The sequence below is a fragment of the Podarcis pityusensis genome (assembly GCF_964106645.2).
Source record: "Podarcis pityusensis genome assembly, chromosome: 5".
Lineage (NCBI taxonomy): Eukaryota > Metazoa > Chordata > Lepidosauria > Squamata > Lacertidae > Podarcis > Podarcis pityusensis.
Genome location: NC_138032.1, coordinates 78,282,091 through 78,304,644, shown reverse-complemented (window position 1 = coordinate 78,304,644; position 22,554 = coordinate 78,282,091). Strand labels below are relative to the sequence as shown.

General features: G+C 43.3%; 1 protein-coding gene and 1 long non-coding RNA gene across 8 annotated transcripts in view; one reads left to right on the top strand and one right to left on the bottom strand.

Annotated features, from left to right (window-relative positions):
- Nucleotides 1-1,093: 1,093 nt before the first annotated feature.
- LRIT2 (leucine rich repeat, Ig-like and transmembrane domains 2) lies at nucleotides 1,094-16,618 on the bottom strand. Of its 7 annotated transcripts, none has more exons than XM_081004966.1 (4): nucleotides 16,564-16,618; nucleotides 8,974-9,250; nucleotides 7,616-8,397; nucleotides 1,094-2,581 (listed from the first exon to the last, which is right to left on the bottom strand). In XM_081004966.1, the coding sequence occupies exons 1-4, from the start codon at nucleotides 16,577-16,579 to the stop codon at nucleotides 1,782-1,784; spliced, it is 1,875 nt and encodes a 624-aa protein (XP_080861092.1). In that variant the 5' UTR covers nucleotides 16,580-16,618; the 3' UTR covers nucleotides 1,094-1,781. The 7 variants fall into 7 exon arrangements, with proteins under 7 accessions (XP_080861092.1, XP_080861096.1, XP_080861093.1 ...); XM_081004970.1 differs by lacking the exon at nucleotides 16,564-16,618 and adding an exon at nucleotides 11,870-12,457 and having other exon boundaries at nucleotides 8,974-9,226; XM_081004967.1 differs by lacking the exon at nucleotides 16,564-16,618 and adding an exon at nucleotides 11,717-11,820.
- Nucleotides 12,929-22,554, top strand: part of LOC308476981 — a 28,606-nt gene continuing 18,980 nt past the window's right edge. The window contains exon 1 of the long non-coding RNA XR_013986309.1: nucleotides 12,929-13,737. This is a non-coding gene — a long non-coding RNA (uncharacterized lncRNA). The remainder of the gene's footprint in view (nucleotides 13,738-22,554) is intronic.

Here is a 22,554-nt window from a genome sequence, read left to right as displayed (position 1 = left end):
AAAGTATTGTTGGATTGTTTCTAATGGCAAAATCAGATGTGGCATGGAAGATCTGAGAAGTGCTCCCCCCCCCCTTTTTTTAAAGCAATGTGTGTGTGTGAAATTGATTGGTGAGGAGATGGAGGGATGGAGGAGTAACCCAATTGTGCGTTTAAAGCTGAATCTATCAAAACTGCACATTCAGGAGCAATAAGCAAACCCAAACATAGCTTGCCTTCAAAATTCGCACTTAGCTGAATTTTGCGATGCAGTTCTCCAGCCAGTGTCTACAAAAATGCATGTATTGGGGAAAAGTGGGCACAAGAATGAAGATACTGGTGAAAATAGCGTACAAAAAGGTGTTGTTTTGGGGTCAACACTGCGTATTAAAAACGTAGCTTTTAAAGGAGAAATTCACATTAAAATGACAATGAATTTTCATGAGGGTTTTTTTTAACCTCCATTGCTGCAAAATGCAGAGAACTGAGTATCAGTTGGAAAAATGAGAAGCTGAGAGAACCAAAATTGACAAATTCACTCATCCCTAGGGAGAGATGTGCTTCACTACTACCAGCGGGGAAAAACCTGAAACTGGCATCTTTTCTCCATGGACATTGGATTTTGGTCTGTGGAGACAACTAAGAATCCTTGTTGTGATCAGTGTGTACCTTGTGTGGCTGGTTGTACTTTTAAGTATCACTTCATTTTAGCAGCAAATAGGGTTTCTGTACGATAAGCTCGGTTATATAATTTCACCATTAACTTAGACACCACTAACTTTTTGTGCTGCTGATAAAAATTACTGCTGCAAGCTCACTAGAAGGCGACAATAAAGTTAAATCTAAAGTTATGGCTGACTTTAACCAGTAAGAGAGATCTACAAGAACCTAGGAAGAGGCTGCTGGATCTAACCAAAGCTACATACATACCAGACATTGAAAGCAGATCCCTGCCCCAAAAAATCATGATAACTGTATTGTGCTAGGAACTGTAGCTCAGTTAAGGGTAAACGCTGTTATGGGTGTGCTTTAAATGTTCTTTAATGTTCTTTTCATGCTGGTAGAGATGCATGTTTACTTCTGAAACCAATAGTCATTACACATTTGGACTGATGTGATTTTAAAACAAACAAACAGTTTATTTTAAGAAAACAATTTTGTTTCTATTTCTTTAACAGTTTCGGTCTTTCTGAGTTATTTTTGTGCAGAAGAGTTCTTAATCTGAATTAGAAATCTCCACCACTTTTTTGCACCTTTTAAATGCACTTGGACAAACTCTCCTGGTCTGACCAGTGCTATTGCTAAGGTCCTATTTCTGAACTTGCCTTATTTATTTATTTATTTATTTATTTATTTATTTATTTATTTAAAAAACCATCACCAGCAGCTACAATGGGAAGGAAAGGTGTGGGGATGTCCTAAAACAATTCAGTAATCTAAATTACAGATATGCCTCTAGAAAAACCCTCTGGTTGTATATTGATAGATCATACTCTATGCTCGTTCAACAAGCAATGCAATTCCATCCATCCCCTGCATTGTTAACCATAAATCACAGCTAGAAGGCTGACAGAGGCATAGCGTTCCTGCTAAAATGATGACCCTGCACGTTCCTCTCTTGCCTTCCAACAACTTCAACCGCTGTAGGTTTTTGGTGGCCGCAGAAGTTCTGTTGTGTACGCTTGTCACCTGTTGACACTGATGTATCATGAAAACCTACTGTCCACATGTGTGAGATATTTCCACCAGTCTTTCTATATTTACCTTTCTCTTATCTAACATGGGATTGTGCTTGGAGATCGGCTAATAGAGATCAGCGCTATTTCTGTGCTCGGGTTTCTGCTTGTTGGCCTTCTCCTTGTCCTCGCAAGCCTTCAGCTTTTTCTTGTCGTCACTGGAGTCTCGGTGGCACAGCCCCTCTTCACTGCCTGTTGGCAAACTGTCAAACGTGTTCTCTTTATTGACCCCCCGAAGATTTTGCCGTTTCCTGCTCTGGCGGCAGAAGTCGGCACATTTCTCCATGCAATTAAACCTGGTCTCGGTGGTACACGCGTACATCCCAGCAGGGACAGCGAGCACCATGGCACATACAATGATGATGATATGGATGAGCTTCTCCCGCTGCTCCAGCTCGCTGATGTCACTTCCTGTAACAAACACAATGCACTGCCCCTTTTGAGGCATCTGGTTCCTCAGAGTAACACACACTTCATACTTGGTGGCAGGGAGAAGGTCGTTGACAGAGTAGCTATTGATGCCGGGGCCAATGTATATCATGTCTTTCTTAGAGTCATCATACTTCCCAAAATGGAGGGTATACCAGGCTTCTCCTGGATTCTCTGTCAAGCTGTACCACTCCAAAGTGATCCCATAGACCGTCTGCTTGGCAATCCTCACATCAATGTATGAATTCTCACCTGAGACTGAGGAAGAGAACGAGGAGGCCGCCGCCCTTGGAGCTTGAACTTTCAGCATCATTGTGGCTGAGGTGTTGCCAAGGAAGTTAGCAGCTGTGCATGTGTAATTGCCTTCATCCACAAGGTGGGCGGAAGGAATAATCAATTCTGACTTAATTCTATCTTCACTAATATGGGTGGTGGATGCTAGGGAGGGGGAAGGAAAAAAGGACACACATGTTAGTAGTACCAGCACTCTAGATCCCTGATGTAGAACAACATAGAGATGTGCAAAAATTCCTTTAAAATTGCAGCGGTTTCAACGCAATGATTTCAGCTATTATTTATTTATTTATTTATACCCTGCCCATCTGGCTGGGTTTCCCCAGCCACTCTGGTCGGCTCCCAACAGAATATTAAAAACACGTTAAAACATCAAACATTAAAAACATCCCTAAACAGGGTTGCCTTCAGGTGTCTTCTAAAAATCAGATAGTTGTTTATTTCCTTGACATCTGATGCGAGGGCGTTCCACAGGGTGGGCACCACCACTAAGAAGGCCCTCTGCCTGGTTCCCTGTAACCTCACTTCTCACAGTGAGGGAACCACCAGAAGGCCTTCAGAGCTGGACGTCAGTGTCCGGGCAGAACGATGGGGGTGGAGACGCTCCTTCAAGTATACTGGGCCGAAGCCATTAAGGGCTTGACGTTCCTTAAATGGTTTACCAAATTAGGAGAGCAGGTGTGATATACTTAAAGTACTGAATCTGGACTGGGGAGACCTGGGCTCAGGTCCATGCTCATTCATGAAGTTCCCTCAGCGATATTGGATTAGGACTTACTATATCTCTGCTTATGCCAGCCATTTACTTTTTAATCTCTCTAGGGTTCAACATATCCTATAACTTATGATGATGCTGCTTGCTGTCATCATAATAAAAGTGTTGTATTTAAGGCAAGTCATACGCAGAGTAACCCATTAGAGCAGAACTTTCCAAACTTTTCATGTTGGGTACACACTTTTTAGACATGCATCATTTCGCAACGCAGTCATTCAGTTTTACTAGCAAAATGGTGGTTAAACTAACCCCATTCCAGGCCCTGGAGGGGTGCAGGGAGCGTTTGTGTGACACCCACTCACTGCAGCCAACAGACAAATGTGTTGCAACACACAGTTTGGAAAGCTCTGCCTTAGAATTAGTGAACATAACTGATGTAGGTCCATTAATTTTACTCGGTAGAATTTAGCAGCATAAAATCCATTGTTTTGCTGTAAATGCAGATAATGGGTGAAATCCCACACTGTGCAAGTAGACCTGCTCATGGAATTTCCCTTTCACTCCTTCCCCCACATAGCCCTTCAATATTCTGCAGAATATTTTCAGCGTATGTGGAGGGCTGTAAGAGGAAGGCGAGGCAGGGGAAGTCCCATTGCATGAGCCGATCCTATTCTGCTCAGGTAACAGGAGTGTGGCTACAACCCCATGGGTGGAAGTAGTTATTCTTCCCTTATCCCTTCTCCCATGGTTGATGGATCCTTCAGATTCTCTGTTCCATGCTACCTCACCTGTGTCCCATGGTTGGGCTTGCATGTTACTGCTTCCAACAACACTCAATAAAATGTTTTCTTTTTATTTATTTTTAAATAAAACCCCCAGTTTAAAAGACTTCTGTTGTGGGGATCAAGTGGGGAACTTTATCCTCACACTATGTGAAGGATAAAACAGGGAAGTCCCACACATGCTACTTTGGAGGAAAAGGAAGTATGCAAATATGACCAAACTAATCTCCCAGAAGGCTTGCTTTTTTGGAAAGTCTTCCCCAGAAATTTCACTGCCCTTCTTGTCACTTCTCTCACAATGATCTCAGGTGTTCTTGCCTGAAAAGAACCTCCAAACTCATCTTTGAAAGGTATCATACTAGACAAAATATTAACGACAATTCTAAACCTTCCCATGTTGAAAGGCAGCTGTGTTGGCCCATAAGAAAAGCAGCAAATTCCATATTAGGGCAATGCCATGAAAAATGTCAGAAGGGTGTACAAGCTTTCGATGAAGAGTTCTGGGAAACCCAGAAACTTGCTCCTTATTTTGGTTAGCCTTAAAACAGTCTTGCCTGATTGTGGACTCTGGAATTCTGATCCTGTTATTCTCTGAGGACCTCCTGAGCAAGATGGGACCCTCACTACAATCACCACTAGACCTCATCATATTCATTACCAAGACGATGAGACGATGGCGGAGAAGGTGCCATCGAAGGGCACAGGATGAAGAAGGCCTCAGATACCCCTACACTTATTTAGTGCACATTATCATCATACACCATGGAGACCCAAGAGCACTTGTTATGAAGAACATGGATTTATCCAGTGATCGTAGAACTCTCAGATGTGACATGGCAGGTCTTGACTGAAGGTAGCTACGCAGTGGCAAACCCTAACTTCAAAAATTATGCAGTGTCGAGTGTCATTCAGGATTTTTAAGTTAACAGAGCAGCAGTCATCCATACTGGTTGGCAACTGACCCCAAAATGCCAGAATAATATGGAACTCTTTTACCGTGCTCTTGAGACTTTCCTTTCCTCTCCATAAGGTCTATGAATCAAATCAAGGTCACTGTTTCTAGCTACAACCATTCAGGTGAACTGCAAAAGAAGCAATTAAGACCTATGGGAATGGATATATATATATACACACTCAGATACTAGCTGAAGCAATTTCATTTCAACTGTCTAGAATAATTTACTTCAAGGCTGAGTCCAGCCTAGGAAAATTCCAGCCCTGTAGGAATCAGTTTAAGAAAGCTGCATGCAATTTAGCCAATACAGTAAGACTGCAAAATTCTAACGTGGCTGTAGCAATCCTCACCCCCAGTTTATGGCTTGGAGGGGGTCAGGATGTGGCAAAGGATTCCTTCCGCTTGGTTCCACTCAGCTCTACAAGGCTTTGCTGTTGGGGGCCCTTGCTGCTAGGGAGGTCCCCATTGTTTCTGCTGGCAACACATGCTACCAATTGGTTGGCTATATGCTCGCCTGTGGTAGCCAGCATAAACTCCTCAAATGGGGTCACTTTGTGGGAAAGGAGGATGCCAGCCAAGCATCTGCTGTATCCTAAGCCAGTGCAGCTACCGGCAATAGGGCAATCCAGGACCCTCTTCTGCGGCAGCCTGGAAGTGGGACAACAAGAATCACCCATTTTACTGCCCTGCTCTGCCAACTTCAGCCATGGTTGGCACAAGCAGCAGGGATTCAAATGATATTGTTAACTCTTGCCTTCATTTTATATACCATTCAGATATGCATAAGCAGTAAATGGATGTCTGAAAAGCTCCAGGATCAAATATGCTTTAAAGAGTCACAGTCCAGCAAAAAATTGCTGACAACTATTTCTTATCAAAAACAATGGAAAGGGGCTTCATTGTGACTAATGAAGGAAGGAATGAAAAGAAAATAATTTAGCTTCCCTTGATTTTAGCTGAATGCAGCTGTGGCTAATTTGTGCCGGATTAGCCTCAAAGCCCACAAATCAATTTGTTTCAATTGGATGCTATACCATGGCCAATGTATAAAGTAATTAATAAACAAAGTATTACTAATGAAGCAAGCCATACTAGATATAGAGCAGTCATTGTTACAAAATGGCACTCCAGTGATGGGTCAACCCTGAGGATGTGAGGAGGGGTCTGGAAGAAGGGAAATATGAGTAGACTTGGCAATCTCATTAAGATGTTTCAAAGAAAATGTGAGAGAGCACATGGCATATGATGGATATATTCAGCTATTTTCAGCAATTCATTGACACTGGAGCAGTCCAATTAAAATCATTTGATGTACTCTAAGGAACATAGAGTGCTATTTTATATCCAGTCTGACTATTCACCCATCTACCCCATTATAGTCTTACTAGTAAGTGGCTCTCTCAGATCTCAGGCAGGGATCATTGGGTACCTGATCCTTTTAGCTTAGAATTTCCAAGGATTAAATCTGGGACTTTCTACATTCAAAGAATGTGATCAGCCGCTGAGTTATGCTCCTTCCCTAAGTCAGCATGGTACGGGTTTCATACCCAAAGGATGGGATTTTTAAGCAAGTCATAATAAATGTGAGCATCCAGGAAGCTCAGCATATCCATCCAGGCATAGTATGTTTGTTTTTGTTTTAATTCCACCCTCCCCCCCCCAAAAAAATATTATGGAATCAGAGAAACAAGTAAACAACGATAAAATTTCAATAATATAGCCAACTGAAGACAGGGCATACAAAACCGAAATCAAATGATAATGCTCCATCTGAAATCATGACAATCATATTTCTCTTGATGACACAGAGAGAGATTTTTGTACGTCTAAACCAAAACTATGCTTGTTTCATCAGTCTCCTGCTCATATAGAGGGGAGCCATTGTTGGTTGTTGGTTGTACCTGAAGGAGTGTCTCCACCCCCATCGTTCTGCCCGGACGCTGAGGTCCAGCACCAAGGGCCTTCTGACGGTTCCCTCATTGCAAGAAGCAAAGCTACAGGGAACCAGGCAGAGGGCCTTCTCGGTAGTGGCGCCCGCCCTGTGGAACGCCCTCCCATCAGATGTCAAAGAGATAAACAACTACCTGACATTCAGAAGACATCTTAAGGCAGCCCTGTTCAGGGAAGTTTTTAATGTATGACATATTAGTGTATTTTTGGTATTTGTGGAAGCCGCCCAGAATGGCTGGGGAAACCCACCCAGATGGGCGGGGTACAAATAAATTATTATTATTATTATTATTATTAATCAAACAGGACTGAGAAGACCCAGGTTCAAAGCCACACTCAACCATGAACCTCATTCGGTGATCTTGTGCAGTTGCTATCCCTTTGCCAGTCAATTTCACAGAAATGTTATAAGAACAAAATGGAGGGAGGGGACAATGCATGCTACCCTGAGCTTCTTAGAGGAAAGGTGGGATATAGACATAATAGGCAGAGAAGGGACTGGTGGTGAAGGTATCTAATACTTCAGCCCTCCTAAATCAACATGATTTTTTAACAAGAATCTGACTGGCTTTACTCATATAATATCACACAATGGTTGTCCACGTTTCACCCACCTTTTCTATTTGGTAAGTGGCAGCCCATTCGCAAAAAAAGTGAATAAGGCAGTTTAGTCTCATTGAATCCAGTGGGCTAACTCAGCTTAACTGGTTTGCGGTCAGCCCCTGACTAGAAGTTCAGAGGCAAATGAATATAACTTTCCTTGGAGTAATGCTTACCATTAAATCCTCGTAGGTGCTTTAACATATAGGTCCACCAGATTGCTGGGGAAGGGCTGGCCTGCACCAGACAGGTCAAGGTCACATTCAGCCCAACATATACAGTGGGATTTGGCTCAGAGGGTGATACCAATGGCTTCATGCAGTTATTCAGCTCCACTTCATGAAAGTACTTTCCTGCTCTGAATTTGGGGCTTGAGCAAGTTAAGTAAGAATTCATCAGAATGATGGGTGGGCTAATAGATTTGATAAACTGGACAAACCCTCGCAGGCGACAGTCACATATCCATGGGTTGTCGTGCAAAGCCAAGACTGCGTTGGAAATAGCATCTAGCTTCTTCTCCAGCTGCTGGGTTTTTTGGTACACAGGCCAGTTATAGAAAACATCCTTGGAGATGACAGTAAGCTGATTGGAAGAGATGTCTAAATAGGTCAGGCTAGGCAGGTAGCGGAGGGCATGTTCTGGAAGGACATCGAGCCTGTTGTGCTTTAGATCCAGTATTTTCAAAGCCGGTGTGTCTTGGAACGCTGTCCATGGTACTGAAGTCAGCTTGTTCCCCTGCAATCTCAGCTCAGTCAAATCCGTCAGGTACTCGAGGCTTTTCAGATGCATGACCGTGATGTTATTGAAATTAAGCCAAAGATATTCCAAGGCACTGACATTAGAGAATGACCCACGAGGCAATTCTGTTAGGTGAGAATTTTCTATTCTAATTTTTTTTATATCTTCAGGGATGCCCCCAGGGATCTTTCTCAATGATGTTGACATGCAAAGCAAACTCCTAGAAAGCAAAACAGCAAAGTTAACATATTGCTTAGTTGGTTTTAATCCATTACAGTGGTACCTCAGGTTACATCCGCTTCAGGTTACATAAGCTTCAGGTTACAGATTTCACTAACCCAGAAATAGTGCTTCAGGTTAAGAACTTTGCTTCAGGATGAGAACAGAAATCGTGCTCCGGCGGCACAGCAGCAGCAGGAGGCCCCATTAGCTAAAGTGGTGCTTCAGGTTAAGAACAGTTTCAGGTTAAGAACGGACCTCCGGAATGAATTAAGTACTTAACCCGAGGTACCACTGTACATGGAATGACAGCTAAGTGAAGGTTTCTGTTTTTATGACACTGTTAAGAATGCACTTGCTTCATTTTCATCTTTCTTGTTTTAACACCCAAACAAAAGTACATTAACATCGCTATTAGCATCATATCCGAAGACTTACTATTTCAGAAAACTAATCATGCCCTAAAAATGAACTTGAAATTAAACAGAATTCTTAAAAAATACTAGCAATATTGGGCACAATTCAGCCACTACTTGTTGTTCCCAAGTTTCTCTATAGTCCTACCAATGTTTCTTACCTTCCAAAGTTATCGTTGGAACAGGTGCATCCTGTGACACAAGATGAAATTGTTGGGGTTGTCCCATAAGAGAAAAACAGCAGCAGAAGAAGACATGCATGACAGATGAGATCCATATTCTTCCTGAAGTAAACACTGTGCAGGTTTTGCAACAGACAGAACAACAGCCTCCAAGTAGCAAATCCTATTAGGAGTAATCTTCTTTGACGCAGGGATAGCTGCTTCTGAAGACCTGGTGGGATCCTGTGGATTTCTGCACATGTTTTTCCAAACATCACTGTACCAAGAAGTAACTGTTCTGTTAGGTAGCTATAAATCTGTCCCTAAGTAATAGTTATATTTAATTCAATGGATGAAGTGAGAATATAGAATACGGCAAAGGAAATTGCAGTGGACATTCAGCCAGGAAGCCCATGGTTAAGTGATAGGTTAACTCTAAACTGTTTAGAGACCAGCTTTCAACATGACACAAGTTCCCAATATAAGAATAAACAGGCCTGATTTTCAGCCGAAACTCAACAAAACTCAGTTCCAGCACCTCTCAGGTGGGCGCCATTGCTAGAAAAATAGCACTGAAAATGTAATTAATTACCCTCCCTCCCCCCCCCTCAAAAAATTGGAAGGTCATAAAAGAAAATAAAAATGGAATCTCAATCTAATTCCCAAATGCCTGGTGGAGGGGGGATGTTCACATGCCTGTGATAAGAGACCAGGGAAGAACATAGACAGGCTTCTTGGGGGGAGGGGTATAAGGCTAAGGTGAGGTTTAAACAAGGGGCTTTCTAGCTCATAACCACATTGCTTCACTGGCTCTGCTATACCATCTCTGGAAATGCAACACACCCCAGGTGTAAACAACACAGCATAAAACAATCTAAATGACCCAAGATTACCTAAAAGACTCAAAAGAAAATAACACACCCCAGGTGTAAATGACACAAGAGAAAATAAACCTCTAAAGTCACTAGATCTTCTACACAAGAAATTGGTGAACATCAAATGGAGTGGGAGAGTTCAGTGACACCGGGGGTAGTCTCACAATTTTCATCTAAAGGGGCCTGTGAGACAGATAAAAGGTGGTGCAAAGCAACAGTTCACCTATGACATTATGCCCACATGTCATAATGGAGGGCTGATGCTGGCTTAGTCGTGTTTGCATGGATCCACCGTCTGTAAAAGGGTAAAGGTAGATTTCAGATTTAGATTTATTGCGGCCATTGGCCCATATCGAAGACAATACATCAGAATTTATCCATAAACAATACAATTTAAACAGTTCCAAGTTAAAACACCCTTATAAAACCAATTTTACTTTAGTTAAGTAAACACTATACACAATAAGCTCCCTCTGTGTAAACCGCAATTCCGATCCATCAGATTTTGGGGGGTATACGTGTTAGTTCTGGCACTTATTGATGGTTCTTAAGTTTAGCTAAGCTGTCAGAAACACACAGTGATCCATTTCTCCTCTTTTGAAATAAAACATTACTCAGATATCTAGCGATTGCAAGGGATCTACTTGTATCTTCGTCGTTTAATAAGTATATTATTTGGGCTTCCTGAGGACTGTCCGCAATTCTCGATAAATATGGGGCCAGAAACTTGGACCGTGAAGCCGAATGTAATGGACAACAGAAGATTATATGATATAACGATTCTATAGATCCGCTTGTAAAAGGGTAAAGGTAAAGGAACCCTGGATGGTTAAGTCCAGTCAAAGGCAACTATGGGGTTGCGGCACTCATCTTGCTTTCAGGCCGAGGGAGCCGGCGTTTGTCCACAGACAGCTTTCCAGGTCATGTGGCCAGCATGACTAAACAGCTTCTGGTGCAACGGGACACCGTGACGGAAACCAGAGCACACGGAAACGCCATTTACCTTCCCACCGGAGCGGTACCTATTTGTCTACTTGCACTGGCATGCTTTCGAAAAACTAGGTTGGCAGGAGCTGGGACAGAGCAACGGGAACTCACCCTGTCTCAGGGATCTGAACTGCCGACCTTCTGATCAGCAAGCCCAGAGGCTCAGTGGTTTAAACCACAGCACCACCCATCTGCACAAACAAGCATCTCCACCACTGAAACATATACGACACCCATGTTGGTGGTTCACACAAACAGTAATTCCTGTACAAGACTGTTAGGATATAGTTCTGTTCCACCTTAAAGGGTCAGGCATGATTGTTGTGTATCACATGCCTGTTTACTCCCAGCACTGTCTGCTGGGAACTTCCATTTTGTATATAGCTTTTGTTTCTGACTTATTTCCTGGACACGGAGGCAAGCAGTCATGCTTTCCTTTGTTCTGAACTACGTTGAATAAAGCTGTAAATATGCTCTCCTGTCTGCATCTTTCATTGTGGAGACTGCTGAAAACCTAGATATGTCATAAGCAAGGAGCAAAGGCAGAAACCCTGCTGATGGAACAACAATCCTTAGGAAGATGGGTCAAAAACAGGTATTAGCCTTCACCTGCATGAAAATGTGTCAACAACACAGAGCCAGCACCTTTTGGAGTGGGAAATGATCTATTCTTTTGGTGACATCTAGTGTCAGTAGTTGGTATTAGTGTTTTCAGAGAACACTATGTTGATGGAAAAATGATTAGTCTCATCCCCATGAAGCCTAGCTGAAAACAGAGATTAGCCTGAACCTGCTTAACCCATCACCTTAGAAGACTAGGATAGAAAAGTATTTATAGCTACCTAGGTGACAGATTTGGTCTATAAACATCTTTGTCCTACTTGGTTTGGAGAGAGAGAGAGAACACTGGTCCTGATTCTGTAGAGCCCTTTAAGTCACAGGAGCCTTTGAATCCCCAGCAGGAAATGGACATAGTCAACACGGCAGACAGATTCTGGAAAAGTTATGTTGTATAAAGAGAGCCCCCAAGATACCTGCTTTGCATATTTGGTTCTGTGTGTCATTAGCTAATTATAACAAAGCCCATCAGGCTGTGTGCTCAGCCTGTGTTGCTCCCAAATAAGCTATTTAATTACTGGCTGTTTTTACAGCATGAGCCTATCCTCCTGTTATGCAGGCTGGACAAGGCAGGGTCACTATTAAGTCCCCTAGCATGCCATAATCTGACATTGTGATGCTGCTGTCATGCTGTGCCCCGTGTCATTACTAAAACATTGCAAGGTCAACGAAGGTCAAAATGGGTGATGATGGAAAGGGTGCAAGCAGGAGGGGCGAGAATGGGATAAGTAACCTCAGTTGGAATCCTATTTACTCAGACTGGATCAGTGCTATGTATAAACCCCCATACAGTCATCCTAACCATGACAGTATTTCCTTTGAGTGGGAAGTCCCTGTGTTGACTAAGCTGTTATAGGGAGCCTGCTTTTTCTCTCCCTTTAGATCTGCAGTACTTCTCGCCGCAAAATGTTGGTTTTGACACTGTGGCTGTCCTATGGATAAGTGAAGCTTGTATTTTTTTATTAACTATTTGGAGAGTTTCTATATCACTTTTCACTTCTGGGACGTCTCATCAAAGTGGTTTACATATAAAACATAAAGGTAAAGGTGTGGTGTAGTGGTTAAGAGTGGTAGACTCGTAATCTGGTGAACCGAGTTCAATTCCCAGCTCCTCCACATGCAGCTGCTGGGTGACCTTGGGCCAGTCACACTTCTCTGAAATCTCTCAGCCTCACTCACCTCACAGAGTGTTTGTTGTGGGGGAGGAAGGGAAAGGAGATTGTTAGCCACTTTGAGACTCCTTAGGGTAGTAATAAAGCGGGATATCAAATCCAAACTCCTCCTCTTCCTCCTCCTCTTCTTCTTCTTCTTCTTCTTCTTCTTCTTCTTCTTCTTCTTCTTCTTCTTCTTCTTCCTCCTCCTCCTCCTCCTCCTCTTCTGGACAGTTAAGTCCAGTCAAAGGCGACTATGGGGTGTGGCGCTCATCTCGCTTTCAGGCTGAGGGAGCTGGCGTTTGTCCACAGACAGCTTTCCAGGTCATATGGCCAGCATGACCATATAAAACATATAAAGATAAAACATATAAACATAATAGCACATCATCAAGAAAACCCAGCTACTGTATTTGAAACCATATCAGAACAGGGGGTGGGATTAAAAAGGGGGGGAAATCAATACCAGATCAGCAAAAATGGTCAGGGGCAGGTTCATCACAGAAATCAATTCATCACAGAATATGGGGCCGGTTCATTACAGGTGTTTTGCCCCATTGTTCTCAAGAGCAGCCCTCGGTTTCCCCCATAGATATGAATGGCAGCCATGCTCCACTGCCCTCAAAGACACCACTGAAATAAAAATTGGATCTGTCTGCTGTTCCTGGTGGCCTCAGTGTCTAGAGACATTGCATTGTGTCGATTTGGCAAGAGCAAATGGTAGGCTTGAACCATCCTCCCAAGGGACAATGTTTAGGTTTGATTTTTGAATCCCAGTTCCACGTCACCTTCCTCACCACTCAGCAATGGGGACAGAGCTAAGAGGGGCCAACAAAGGAAGGGTACCGTTGTCCCCTTGGGGGAGTGGGCTAAGTGAGGTAAGCTCTGCGTTTGTGATGTCATTGCCTGTTGCTTGGTGTAATGATGCATGCAAGTGACGTCATGACTGGTGAGGGTCTTCAAAATTGCCAGTGGCTGTTGTGGCTGCTGCAGTTTTTTCCTCCCGGTGACAGGAAGGTTGCCTTGAAAGGTGTGGTGTTTGCATGACTGCTAACCAAGATCTCTGAGGTGTCTGTGGGGATGGACGACTTTAGGGAGCAACCGCAGAGGTGTCAGGAAACACACTGTCGCAAGTATGTGTAGTGCTGCTGCATCAGACATTTGTATCACATGATACAAGACCAACCAAAAGATGAGATATAGAATAAAGGCCAACATATAGATCTCACATCTGCCATCTCTCCAAGCCTAGGAATCACAAAAATGTACAATCTGCTGTTAGATTGGGAAACAAAAGATGAGCTTGTTAAAGTTTCTATAATACAAGGGGCAATAGATATAGGACATAATATAGATTTGAATCTCTGGGGAAAACTTTGAAAGAGCTATTTGAAGTTCACTGCATGTTATTCTTTGCAGAAAAACTACCTGAAAATGATTTATAGATGGTACTTAATTCCAAGTAGACTCGCTAAAATGTTTAAGTCCAAATCAGATAAGCGTTGGAAATGTAATGAGGTTGAGGGTACGTTTTATCATATGCGGTGGACTTGTAAAAGGGTAAAAGAGTATTGGGAAATGATATATAATGAATTGAAAAGTAAGTTTAAAAGTACCTTTTTTTAAAAAAAGTCATTTTTGTTGGGGATAATTCAGAGGGAAACTCTCAGGGGTGGGTGGGTGTGTGTGTGGGTGTGTGTGTGCCACTACTGCGGCCCATGTTTTTGTTAGCCCAAAAATGGAAAACGAGCGAGGTCCCAGCCAAAGAAGAATGGCAACTTAAACTGATGCAATATGCTCAGCTTGAATATTTAACATATAGAATAAGAGAACAAGAAGAATGCACGTTTAAAGAATACTGGAAAATGTTTACTGAATACATAGGAGAAAACTGTTCATTTCAAAATGCTGGTAGCATTAAGATAAATTCCACAGTGTAAATAAGTTTTGATGGATGTAACAATGGGTTACTGAATGGTTTAGCTCAATTAAAATATGCAGGGATGTACGGTATGCAAAATGAACCACAGAAAGATAAGGAGGGAAGACACTGATTTAACGCTGTTCAAATGAATATTTTGAAATGTAAATTAGAAAATTTAATAAAAATTATATATACTATGTAAAGGAATCACTCAACACAATAAGCAGAAATATTCTAGAACGCACTGTTACAAGAATACTGCTACACAACTTATAGAAAATATGAGAAACTGGGTATTAAACCAGAAGTAGACAACAATAGGCTATAATAAGCATAAGATATTAAGCTTGCATCTGCCCTCTGGTGGCCATGTGTCCAATTACATTTAAATTAGTGCAGCAAGAAAAAGAATGCTCTGGAGGAGCATTTCAAAATGAAAATTATATTTCAAAATGAAATCATATTTGCTCAATCCCACCACAATTATATCACAAACATTCACCAAATGTTCTGTAATTTTTATGTTTGCTTCGGAGCTGAGCATTCAACACAGCGAAAGAGATTGCCCCCTCGGATGCTTACCTTATCAAAATGCCGAAAAGATTTTTGTTTAGACAAGCCTAGAAGGATATTTAGAAAGTTGTTGCAAGTGTTAACTCTTTTTTTGGTTCATTGTTATTTTTTGCTTTCCAAAAATCTCAGAGTTTTGCTAATAATTCTTATTGTACAAGTGTGATCTTGCTCCCACGCAAAACAGTGATGGCTCCCCATCTAGATGGCTTTTAAAAAGGATTGGACAAATCCATTGAGGAGATAGCTATCAAGCTTATTACTAGCCAAACACTCCACAGTTGGAGGCCATAATGCTTCTGATTATTATTATTATTATTATTATTATTATTATTAGAATTTATATACCGCCCTATACCTGGGGGTCTCAGGGCAGTTCACAGAATAAAATCAAGATAGAAAACCACAAAATACATAATAAAAATAACAACCTAATAGCCCCCCCCAAAAAACCCCCACATTTTAAAAGAGCATAGGATGTAAATCAGATCAACCAAAGGCCTGGTTAAAAAGGGACATTTTTGCCTGGCACCTAAAGGTGTACAATGAAGGCGCCAGGCAAACTTCCCTGGGGAGAGCATTTCACAGATGGGGAGCCACTGCAGTTGCCACCCTCCGGATCTCTCAAGGAGGGGGCAGACGTTGGAGGGCCTCAGAGGGGTAGGTTCATATGGGAAGAGGCAGTCCTTGAGGTATTGCAGTCCTGAGCTGTTTAAGGCTTTATAGGTCAAAACCAGCACTTTGAATTGGGCCCAGAAACTAATTGGCAGCCAGTGCAGTCGGACCAGGATTGGTGTAAACTGTCTTGCTCCGGTGAGCAACCTGGCCACTGAACCCTGCACTAGCTGAAGTTTCTGAACCGTAATCTAACCTTGAGGTTACCAGAGCAAAGACAACAGTAGGAAGAAGAGGAGGAAGAGGAGGAGGAGGAGGAGGAGGAGGAGGAGGAGGAGGAGTTTGGATTTGATATCTCACTTTATCACTACCCGAAGGAGTCTCAAACATTATCCTTTCCCTTCCTCCCCCACAACAAACACTCTGTGAGGTGAGTGAGGCTGAGAGACTTCAGAGAAGTGTGACTGGCCCAAGGTCACCCAGCAGCTGCATGTGGAGGAGCGGAGACGTGAACCCAGTTCACCAGATTACGAGTCTACCGCTCCTAACCACACTAGCTCTCTCTGTCTGGATAGGGGAGCTGCTAGAAGCCAGAAATGGGATAGTGCTCTTGCATTTGGGTCCTGCTTGAAGGTTTCCCACAGGAATCTAGTCAGCCACTGTGAGAATAGGGTATTTAACTAAATGGGCTATTGGCCTGATCCAACAGGCTCTTGTGTTTTTTATGCTGCTCCTACAACTCGTCTGTATAGCCACCTCAGACAACAGCATTTACAATAGCAGCTGTGCCCGCCACCCTAATCCCGCCAGACTGGTCAGGGCAATGTGATACAGAAAGAAATGTCCCTACTCTGAACTGGCAACATTGGCTTCCCGTGTCATTGCTGCACTGTTGATTCTGTTGAGCTGTTTGGCTTTGTGACATCAGGAAAGTAATCCCTGATTGGCTGGAATAGCATTCTGAAGAAGAATCCCCAATAGGACCAAAAAAGGGGGCACCAAAACAGCCTCCTGGAAAAGAAGTGGACAACAGGCACCCTGGGAGTCTCTCACCACTTGGAGATTGGGGTGGGACAAAGCAATAGCCTGATCCTCATCCTATGTGTGCCCTGCAGTTGCTGCAGGAAGGAATTGTGATGTCCGTAGGTGGGACTAAAGATCTGGTCCAGGATCAACACAGCCAAGACTTACATGCAAGCAACATATGAAGAGGCTTTCTGTTGAATGTGTAGTACAGCTTCTTCTACAGCTTGAGATAGTTAAATTGTGTGGAAATGGACTGGATGGCACTTGTGCCACTAGATAAAGACAGGAGGTGAAGCAAAAGAGGAAGTAAGAGCAGGCAGAGGTCTACATGTAAAGAAGATCTTCATTCTCCCAGACAATCTATGCTTAAAATATAGAAATGCTGGAGTAGCTTTGTCCAGGCAAGGTGGCTGCTTCTTATGCTGTCAATGGAATGCATATTTAGGCAGGAGATGGAAGAGTTTTTATGCTGCTTGAAGGTGAAGTGGGACAGCCCTGCTTCTTAGCTCTTGCCTCCTCTGTGAGCTGTCCAAGGTACTGATGCTGAACTAAACACTACATGCCATCAGCTCTGCAGCCTATTGATAGTTAACACTGCACGTAATCCACCAGCTCTCCTATGAAATTCACTCTCAAACAAAAAACTATCTAGAGGTGATTGCTGGTTGGATGTGTATGTCACTTTCCCATTTTCATCTTTTATCTTGCCTTGTGGCCTCCAACACACCTTATGAATTCAGCTCCAAGAGTTCACTGTGCATAGTGAATGGAATTCCATTATACTTTTCTCCTGTTTTCCAACTCCCAAATATATAGCACAATTTACATTTTTAAAAAATATTTTTAAAAGTCCTATTTAGCATCTCACATTTTCCAATCATCATTCCAAATTCAAATGTTGAGCTTGGATTTCATTATTTGAGAAGGTCTGCGTGTCAAGGTTGATCTCATGTGAACAGTTGAGAGACAGCAAGAGAGAATGGCTCCAGTTTGGGTTAGAAGACTGTGTCCCATCAAAAAAGTTTTATGGAACTCAAGTTTTATCATAAATCACATTCCTAAAAAATCAATGCCTTTTTGTGTACAGTGGTACCTTGGTTTTCAAACGTAATCTGTTCCAGAAGATCGTTTGACTTCAGAAATGTTCAAAAACCGAGGCGCAAAGGGCAGCCTGCAAATTTACAGAGGAAATTGAGAAAAATACAGTGGTACCTCAGTGGAAGCTGTTCAACTTCTGAGGCATGTTCAAAAATGGAAGCCTTTACTTTCAGGTTTTTGGCGTTTGAAAAACGAAACGTTCGACTTCTGAAACACTCAAAAACTGAGGTACCACTGTATTTCAATTTTAACTGGGTTCACATTAGAGATCCACATCTGTTCCACTTGCATCCTGCTTGCAAGCTTTTCACAGGCTTCTAGTTGGCCACTGTAAGAATAGGATGCTGGACTAGTTGGGCCTTTGGTCCACTCTAGCAGAGCTGCTCTTATGTATTTATTTATTTTATTATTACATTTAGATTCCACTCTTCCTCCAAGCAGTTCAAGGCATTGTACATGACTCTCCCCCTTCCCACTGTATCCTCATGACAAGCCTGCCAGGTAGAGTAGGCTGAGAGATCATGACTGGCCCAAGATCACCCCGTGAGCTTCATGGCTGAGTGGGTTTTGAACCTGGGTCTTCAGTTCAGCACTCTAACATTTGAGGTGTATACTTGATGCTTCCCGTTCCCTGTTATTTTATACCATGGTGTTGCAACATTAGAGATAGACTTGATGGTTTCTGTATTTTGTAACCCATTAGAGTAAGAAGTAGGAAGCAACTGTAACAGTTTGAACTGGTCAGTCTAGTAGTAGAATGATGCTGATTATTTGCTGCAAACTCCAATCTGAGTCTGGAATTACAGGTGATACTCTGCAATGCAGCACCTCTTCTTGAATAACTGGGCTTTGAACATATCACCAGTTTTCTTTCAGCACTAAACTAATGAGGCTCCTTCATTTGCCTTTTCTCTTGACTAAAGCTGCCTTCTGCAAAATTTGGCAGACAGTCAAAATATTGACTAAACAATGATGGGATTCTCAGTATATACAGTCTGTCTCTGGGAGACCACAGGAGTCAGTGGGGATGGTGTGTGTGTGTGTGTGTGTGTGTGTGAGAGAGAGAGAGAGAGAGAGAGAGAGATGAAGCTGCTGTAGACTGAACATTTACTACTGTAGAGCCTGCATTTTACACATCCTAGTCTTGCTGAAATTGAAGCAGTTGTAATTCAATCTACTCCACACCATTTCTCTTCATGGGCCTTGTTCCAGAACAATGCATCACTCGGGCTTTGCTCCATTTACCCCCCCAAAAGCCATACATTGTCCTGACTATATAAAATCCTAGGCACAGAGTTGAGATACAGGAAGCATCTCCAAGATATATTCACTCAGACATCTCAACAACTTTTTTAAAAGACGCAGCACAACATGAAAGCCACCCATCATCTTGGCGATCTTTCAACAAACTTAGCAGCTGGTGCATGTTGGGGCAAGAGGTGTGATATGTTTTGGAAATACTTTATTAAACATTTGCCGTCACCAAGTCAGAGATTTTAGGTCATCTCATCATCTGGTCAATCTCCTTGAGGACCCAACACTAAAAAAAGCGAAATGAAATACCATCATTCACCCCCATCCCCATTCTGAATAAGTGTCACTTGTTTGTATAGCTTTTTCATATCTGATTAGATCAATACAAAGTTTAACTTTGTGCCATTGCTGGTGGGTTTTGACTTTGTGATCTGGCAATCAAAGTATTTTCTAAAGGGCCTTAAGTAGTTACAACGTTCTCTCCACAACATGGGGAAGAGTCCAGCTTGTTTGGAATTATGAGGAGTGGAAGGGTTGATCAGCACTCTGACTTGTCAGCAGGGGAAGAGAGATTTCTAGGACCAATGCACAGCTCAACATATTGTCCTTTCCGGGGGGGGGGTGGCAGATAGGAAGGGGCAGAGGATAATGAGGAGCAATTGCCACTCCTTTTTAACACTTCCCATTCAGCAGTTCCAGCTACTTTTTTTAAAAAAAGATTTGAGTAGTCTGCTCTAGCAGCAACTGATCTTGCTTAGCTAGACAAAGGCAGTGGCTGCTAGAAAACTTGATTCAGTAGTAGATATAACTGCTAAATAGTACAGTGGTGCCCCGCAAGACGAACGCCTCGCAAGACGAAAAACTCGCAAGACGAAAGGTTTTTTCGTTTTCGAGTTGCTTCGCAAGACGAATGTCCCTATGGGCTTGCTTCGCAAGACGAAACCGTCTTGCAAGTTTGTTTCCTTTTTCGTAAAACCGTTAAAACCCAGGGTGCATTGCTGGAAGAGGTGCAGTTGCGACTTGACCTCGAGGAGCAACACATTGCACGCGGTGTGGTGGCCTTTCTGAGCTTTTTTAAGAGTTTGCTGGATTTTTGAAGCTTTTCCAAAACTTCTTCTGCAGCTGTTTGGTAAGTTAAACTTTTAAAACTTTTTTTGGGTTTTTTGGATTTTGGGTTGGGGTGTTTAGAATTCAAGGACTTGGTGTTGGGGAGAGGTTTGCAAGAATCTGGGAGCTTGTGTGGTTTTTTTTGAATTTTTATGATTTTTTTGTGACCATTGGGCCATGTTGTTTTTTTTTGAAAAAAATTTCTGGGTTTTAAATTTCTGTGTGCTGGGTGGATGGGGGAACAGCTGGGGAGGTGTTTGCAAGAATCTGGGAGCTTGTGTGGTTTTTTTTTGAATTTTTATGATTTTTTGTGACCATTGGGCCATGTTGTTTTTTTTTGAAAAAAATTTCTGGGTTTTAAATTTCTGTGTGCTGGGTGGCTGGGGGAACAGCTGGGGAGGTGTTTGCAGGAATCTGGGAGCTTGTGTGCTTTTTTTTTTGAATTTTTATGATTTTTTGTGACCATTGGGCCATGTTGTTGTTTTTTGAAAAATTTTCTGGGTTTTGAATTTCTGTGTGCTGGGTGGCTGGGGGAACAGTTGAGGAGGGGTTTGCAGGAATCTGGGAGCTTGTGTGCTTTTTTTTGAATTTTTATGGTTTTCTGTAACCATTGGGCCATGTTGGTTTTTTTTGAAAAATTTTCTGGGTTTTGAATTTCTGTGTGCTGGGTGGCTGGGGGAACAGTTGAGGAGGGGTTTGCAACAGTTGGGGAGGGGTTTGCAACAGTTGGGGAGGGGCTGGGGGAACAGTTGAGGTTTTTGAAGACTTTGGTGATTTTTAAAGCTTTCCCAAAACTTCTTTTGCAGCCATTTGAGGATTTTGAAGACTTTGGTGATTTGCAGCCATTTCGTAAGTTAAACTTTTAAAACTTTTTTTGGGGGGTTTTGGATTTTGGGTTGGGTGTTTGGAATTCAAGGACTTGGTTGTGGGTTTGAATTGCTGATTTTTTTTTCTTTTTCTGAGTTTTACAAAGGTAACAGCTGTGCTGCCATGGGACCCAAGAAGACTGCTGCTGCTGCGGAGGCCGGCGAGAGGAAGAAGGAGAAGGTGACGCTGGAGATGAAGAAGGAGATCATCCGGAAGCACGACGGTGGAATGCGTGTGACGGACCTCGCCAGGGAGTACGGCAGGAACCCATCGACCATCGGGACCATCCTGAAGATGAGGGAGAAGATCCTTGCGACTGATGCAGCCAAGGGAGTCACCAGGATCGTGAAGAACCGCCCAGCTGTTCTGGAGGAGGTCGAGAAGTTGCTCCTCATCTGGATAGAAGAGAAGCAGCGTGCAGGGGACACAGTGACTGAGGCCGTGATTTGTGAGAAGGCCAAGGCCTTGCACGCAGACCTCATCCGGGAACAGCCAGGAACCTCGGCCGAGCCAGAAGTCTTCAAGGCAAGCAGAGGCTGGTTTGACCGGTTCAAGGCAAGATCCGGAATCCACAGCGTGGTCAGGCATGGAGAGGCTGCCAGTTCTGATGTTCCTGCGGCTGAAGACTTTGCCTTGGAGTTCCTGGAGGTTGTGAAGACGGAGGGCTACGTTCCACAGCAGGTCTTCAACTGCGACGAGACCGGGCTGTTTTGGAAGAGGATGCCCAAAAGGACTTTCATCACACAGGAGGAGGCCAAGTTGCCTGGCCACAAGCCCATGAAGGACCGTCTGACCCTGCTCTTCTGTGCCAACGCAAGCGGCGACCTGAAGATCAAGCCCCTGCTGGTGTACCACTCGGAGAACCCACGGGCCTTCAAGAAACACAAGGTCGACAAGGAGCGGCTGAGTGTCATGTGGCGATCCAACAGCAAGGCTTGGGTCACACGTGTTCTGTTTGTGGACTGGGTCAATCTTGCCTTTGGCCCTGCTGTCAAACAGTACCTGCTGGACAACGACCTGCCGCTGAAGGCTTTGCTTCTGATGGACAATGCTCCTGCTCATCCTAAAGGCCTTGAGGTGGACTTGTTGGAGGAGTTCAGCTTCATCAACATCATGTTCCTGCCGCCTAACACCACGCCACTGCTCCAGCCGATGGATCAGCAGGTCATCGCCAATTTCAAGAAACTCTACACCAAGGAGCTTTTCAGGCGATGCTTCGAGGTGACTGATTGCACCACCATCACCCTGCGGGAATTCTGGAAGGACCACTTCGACATCGTCACCTGCTTGAAGATGATCACCACGGCCTGGAAGGGGATCAGCCAGAGGAATTTGAATTGCGCTTGGCGCAGCCTGTGGCCGGACTGTGTGGCACCAAGTGACTCTGATGCACCAGAGTCGACAGTGGTGCAGGACATTGTTGCCTTGGGGAGGACCATGGGCCTGGAGGTCACAGAGGAGGACGTCTGCGAGCTGGTGGAGGAGCACG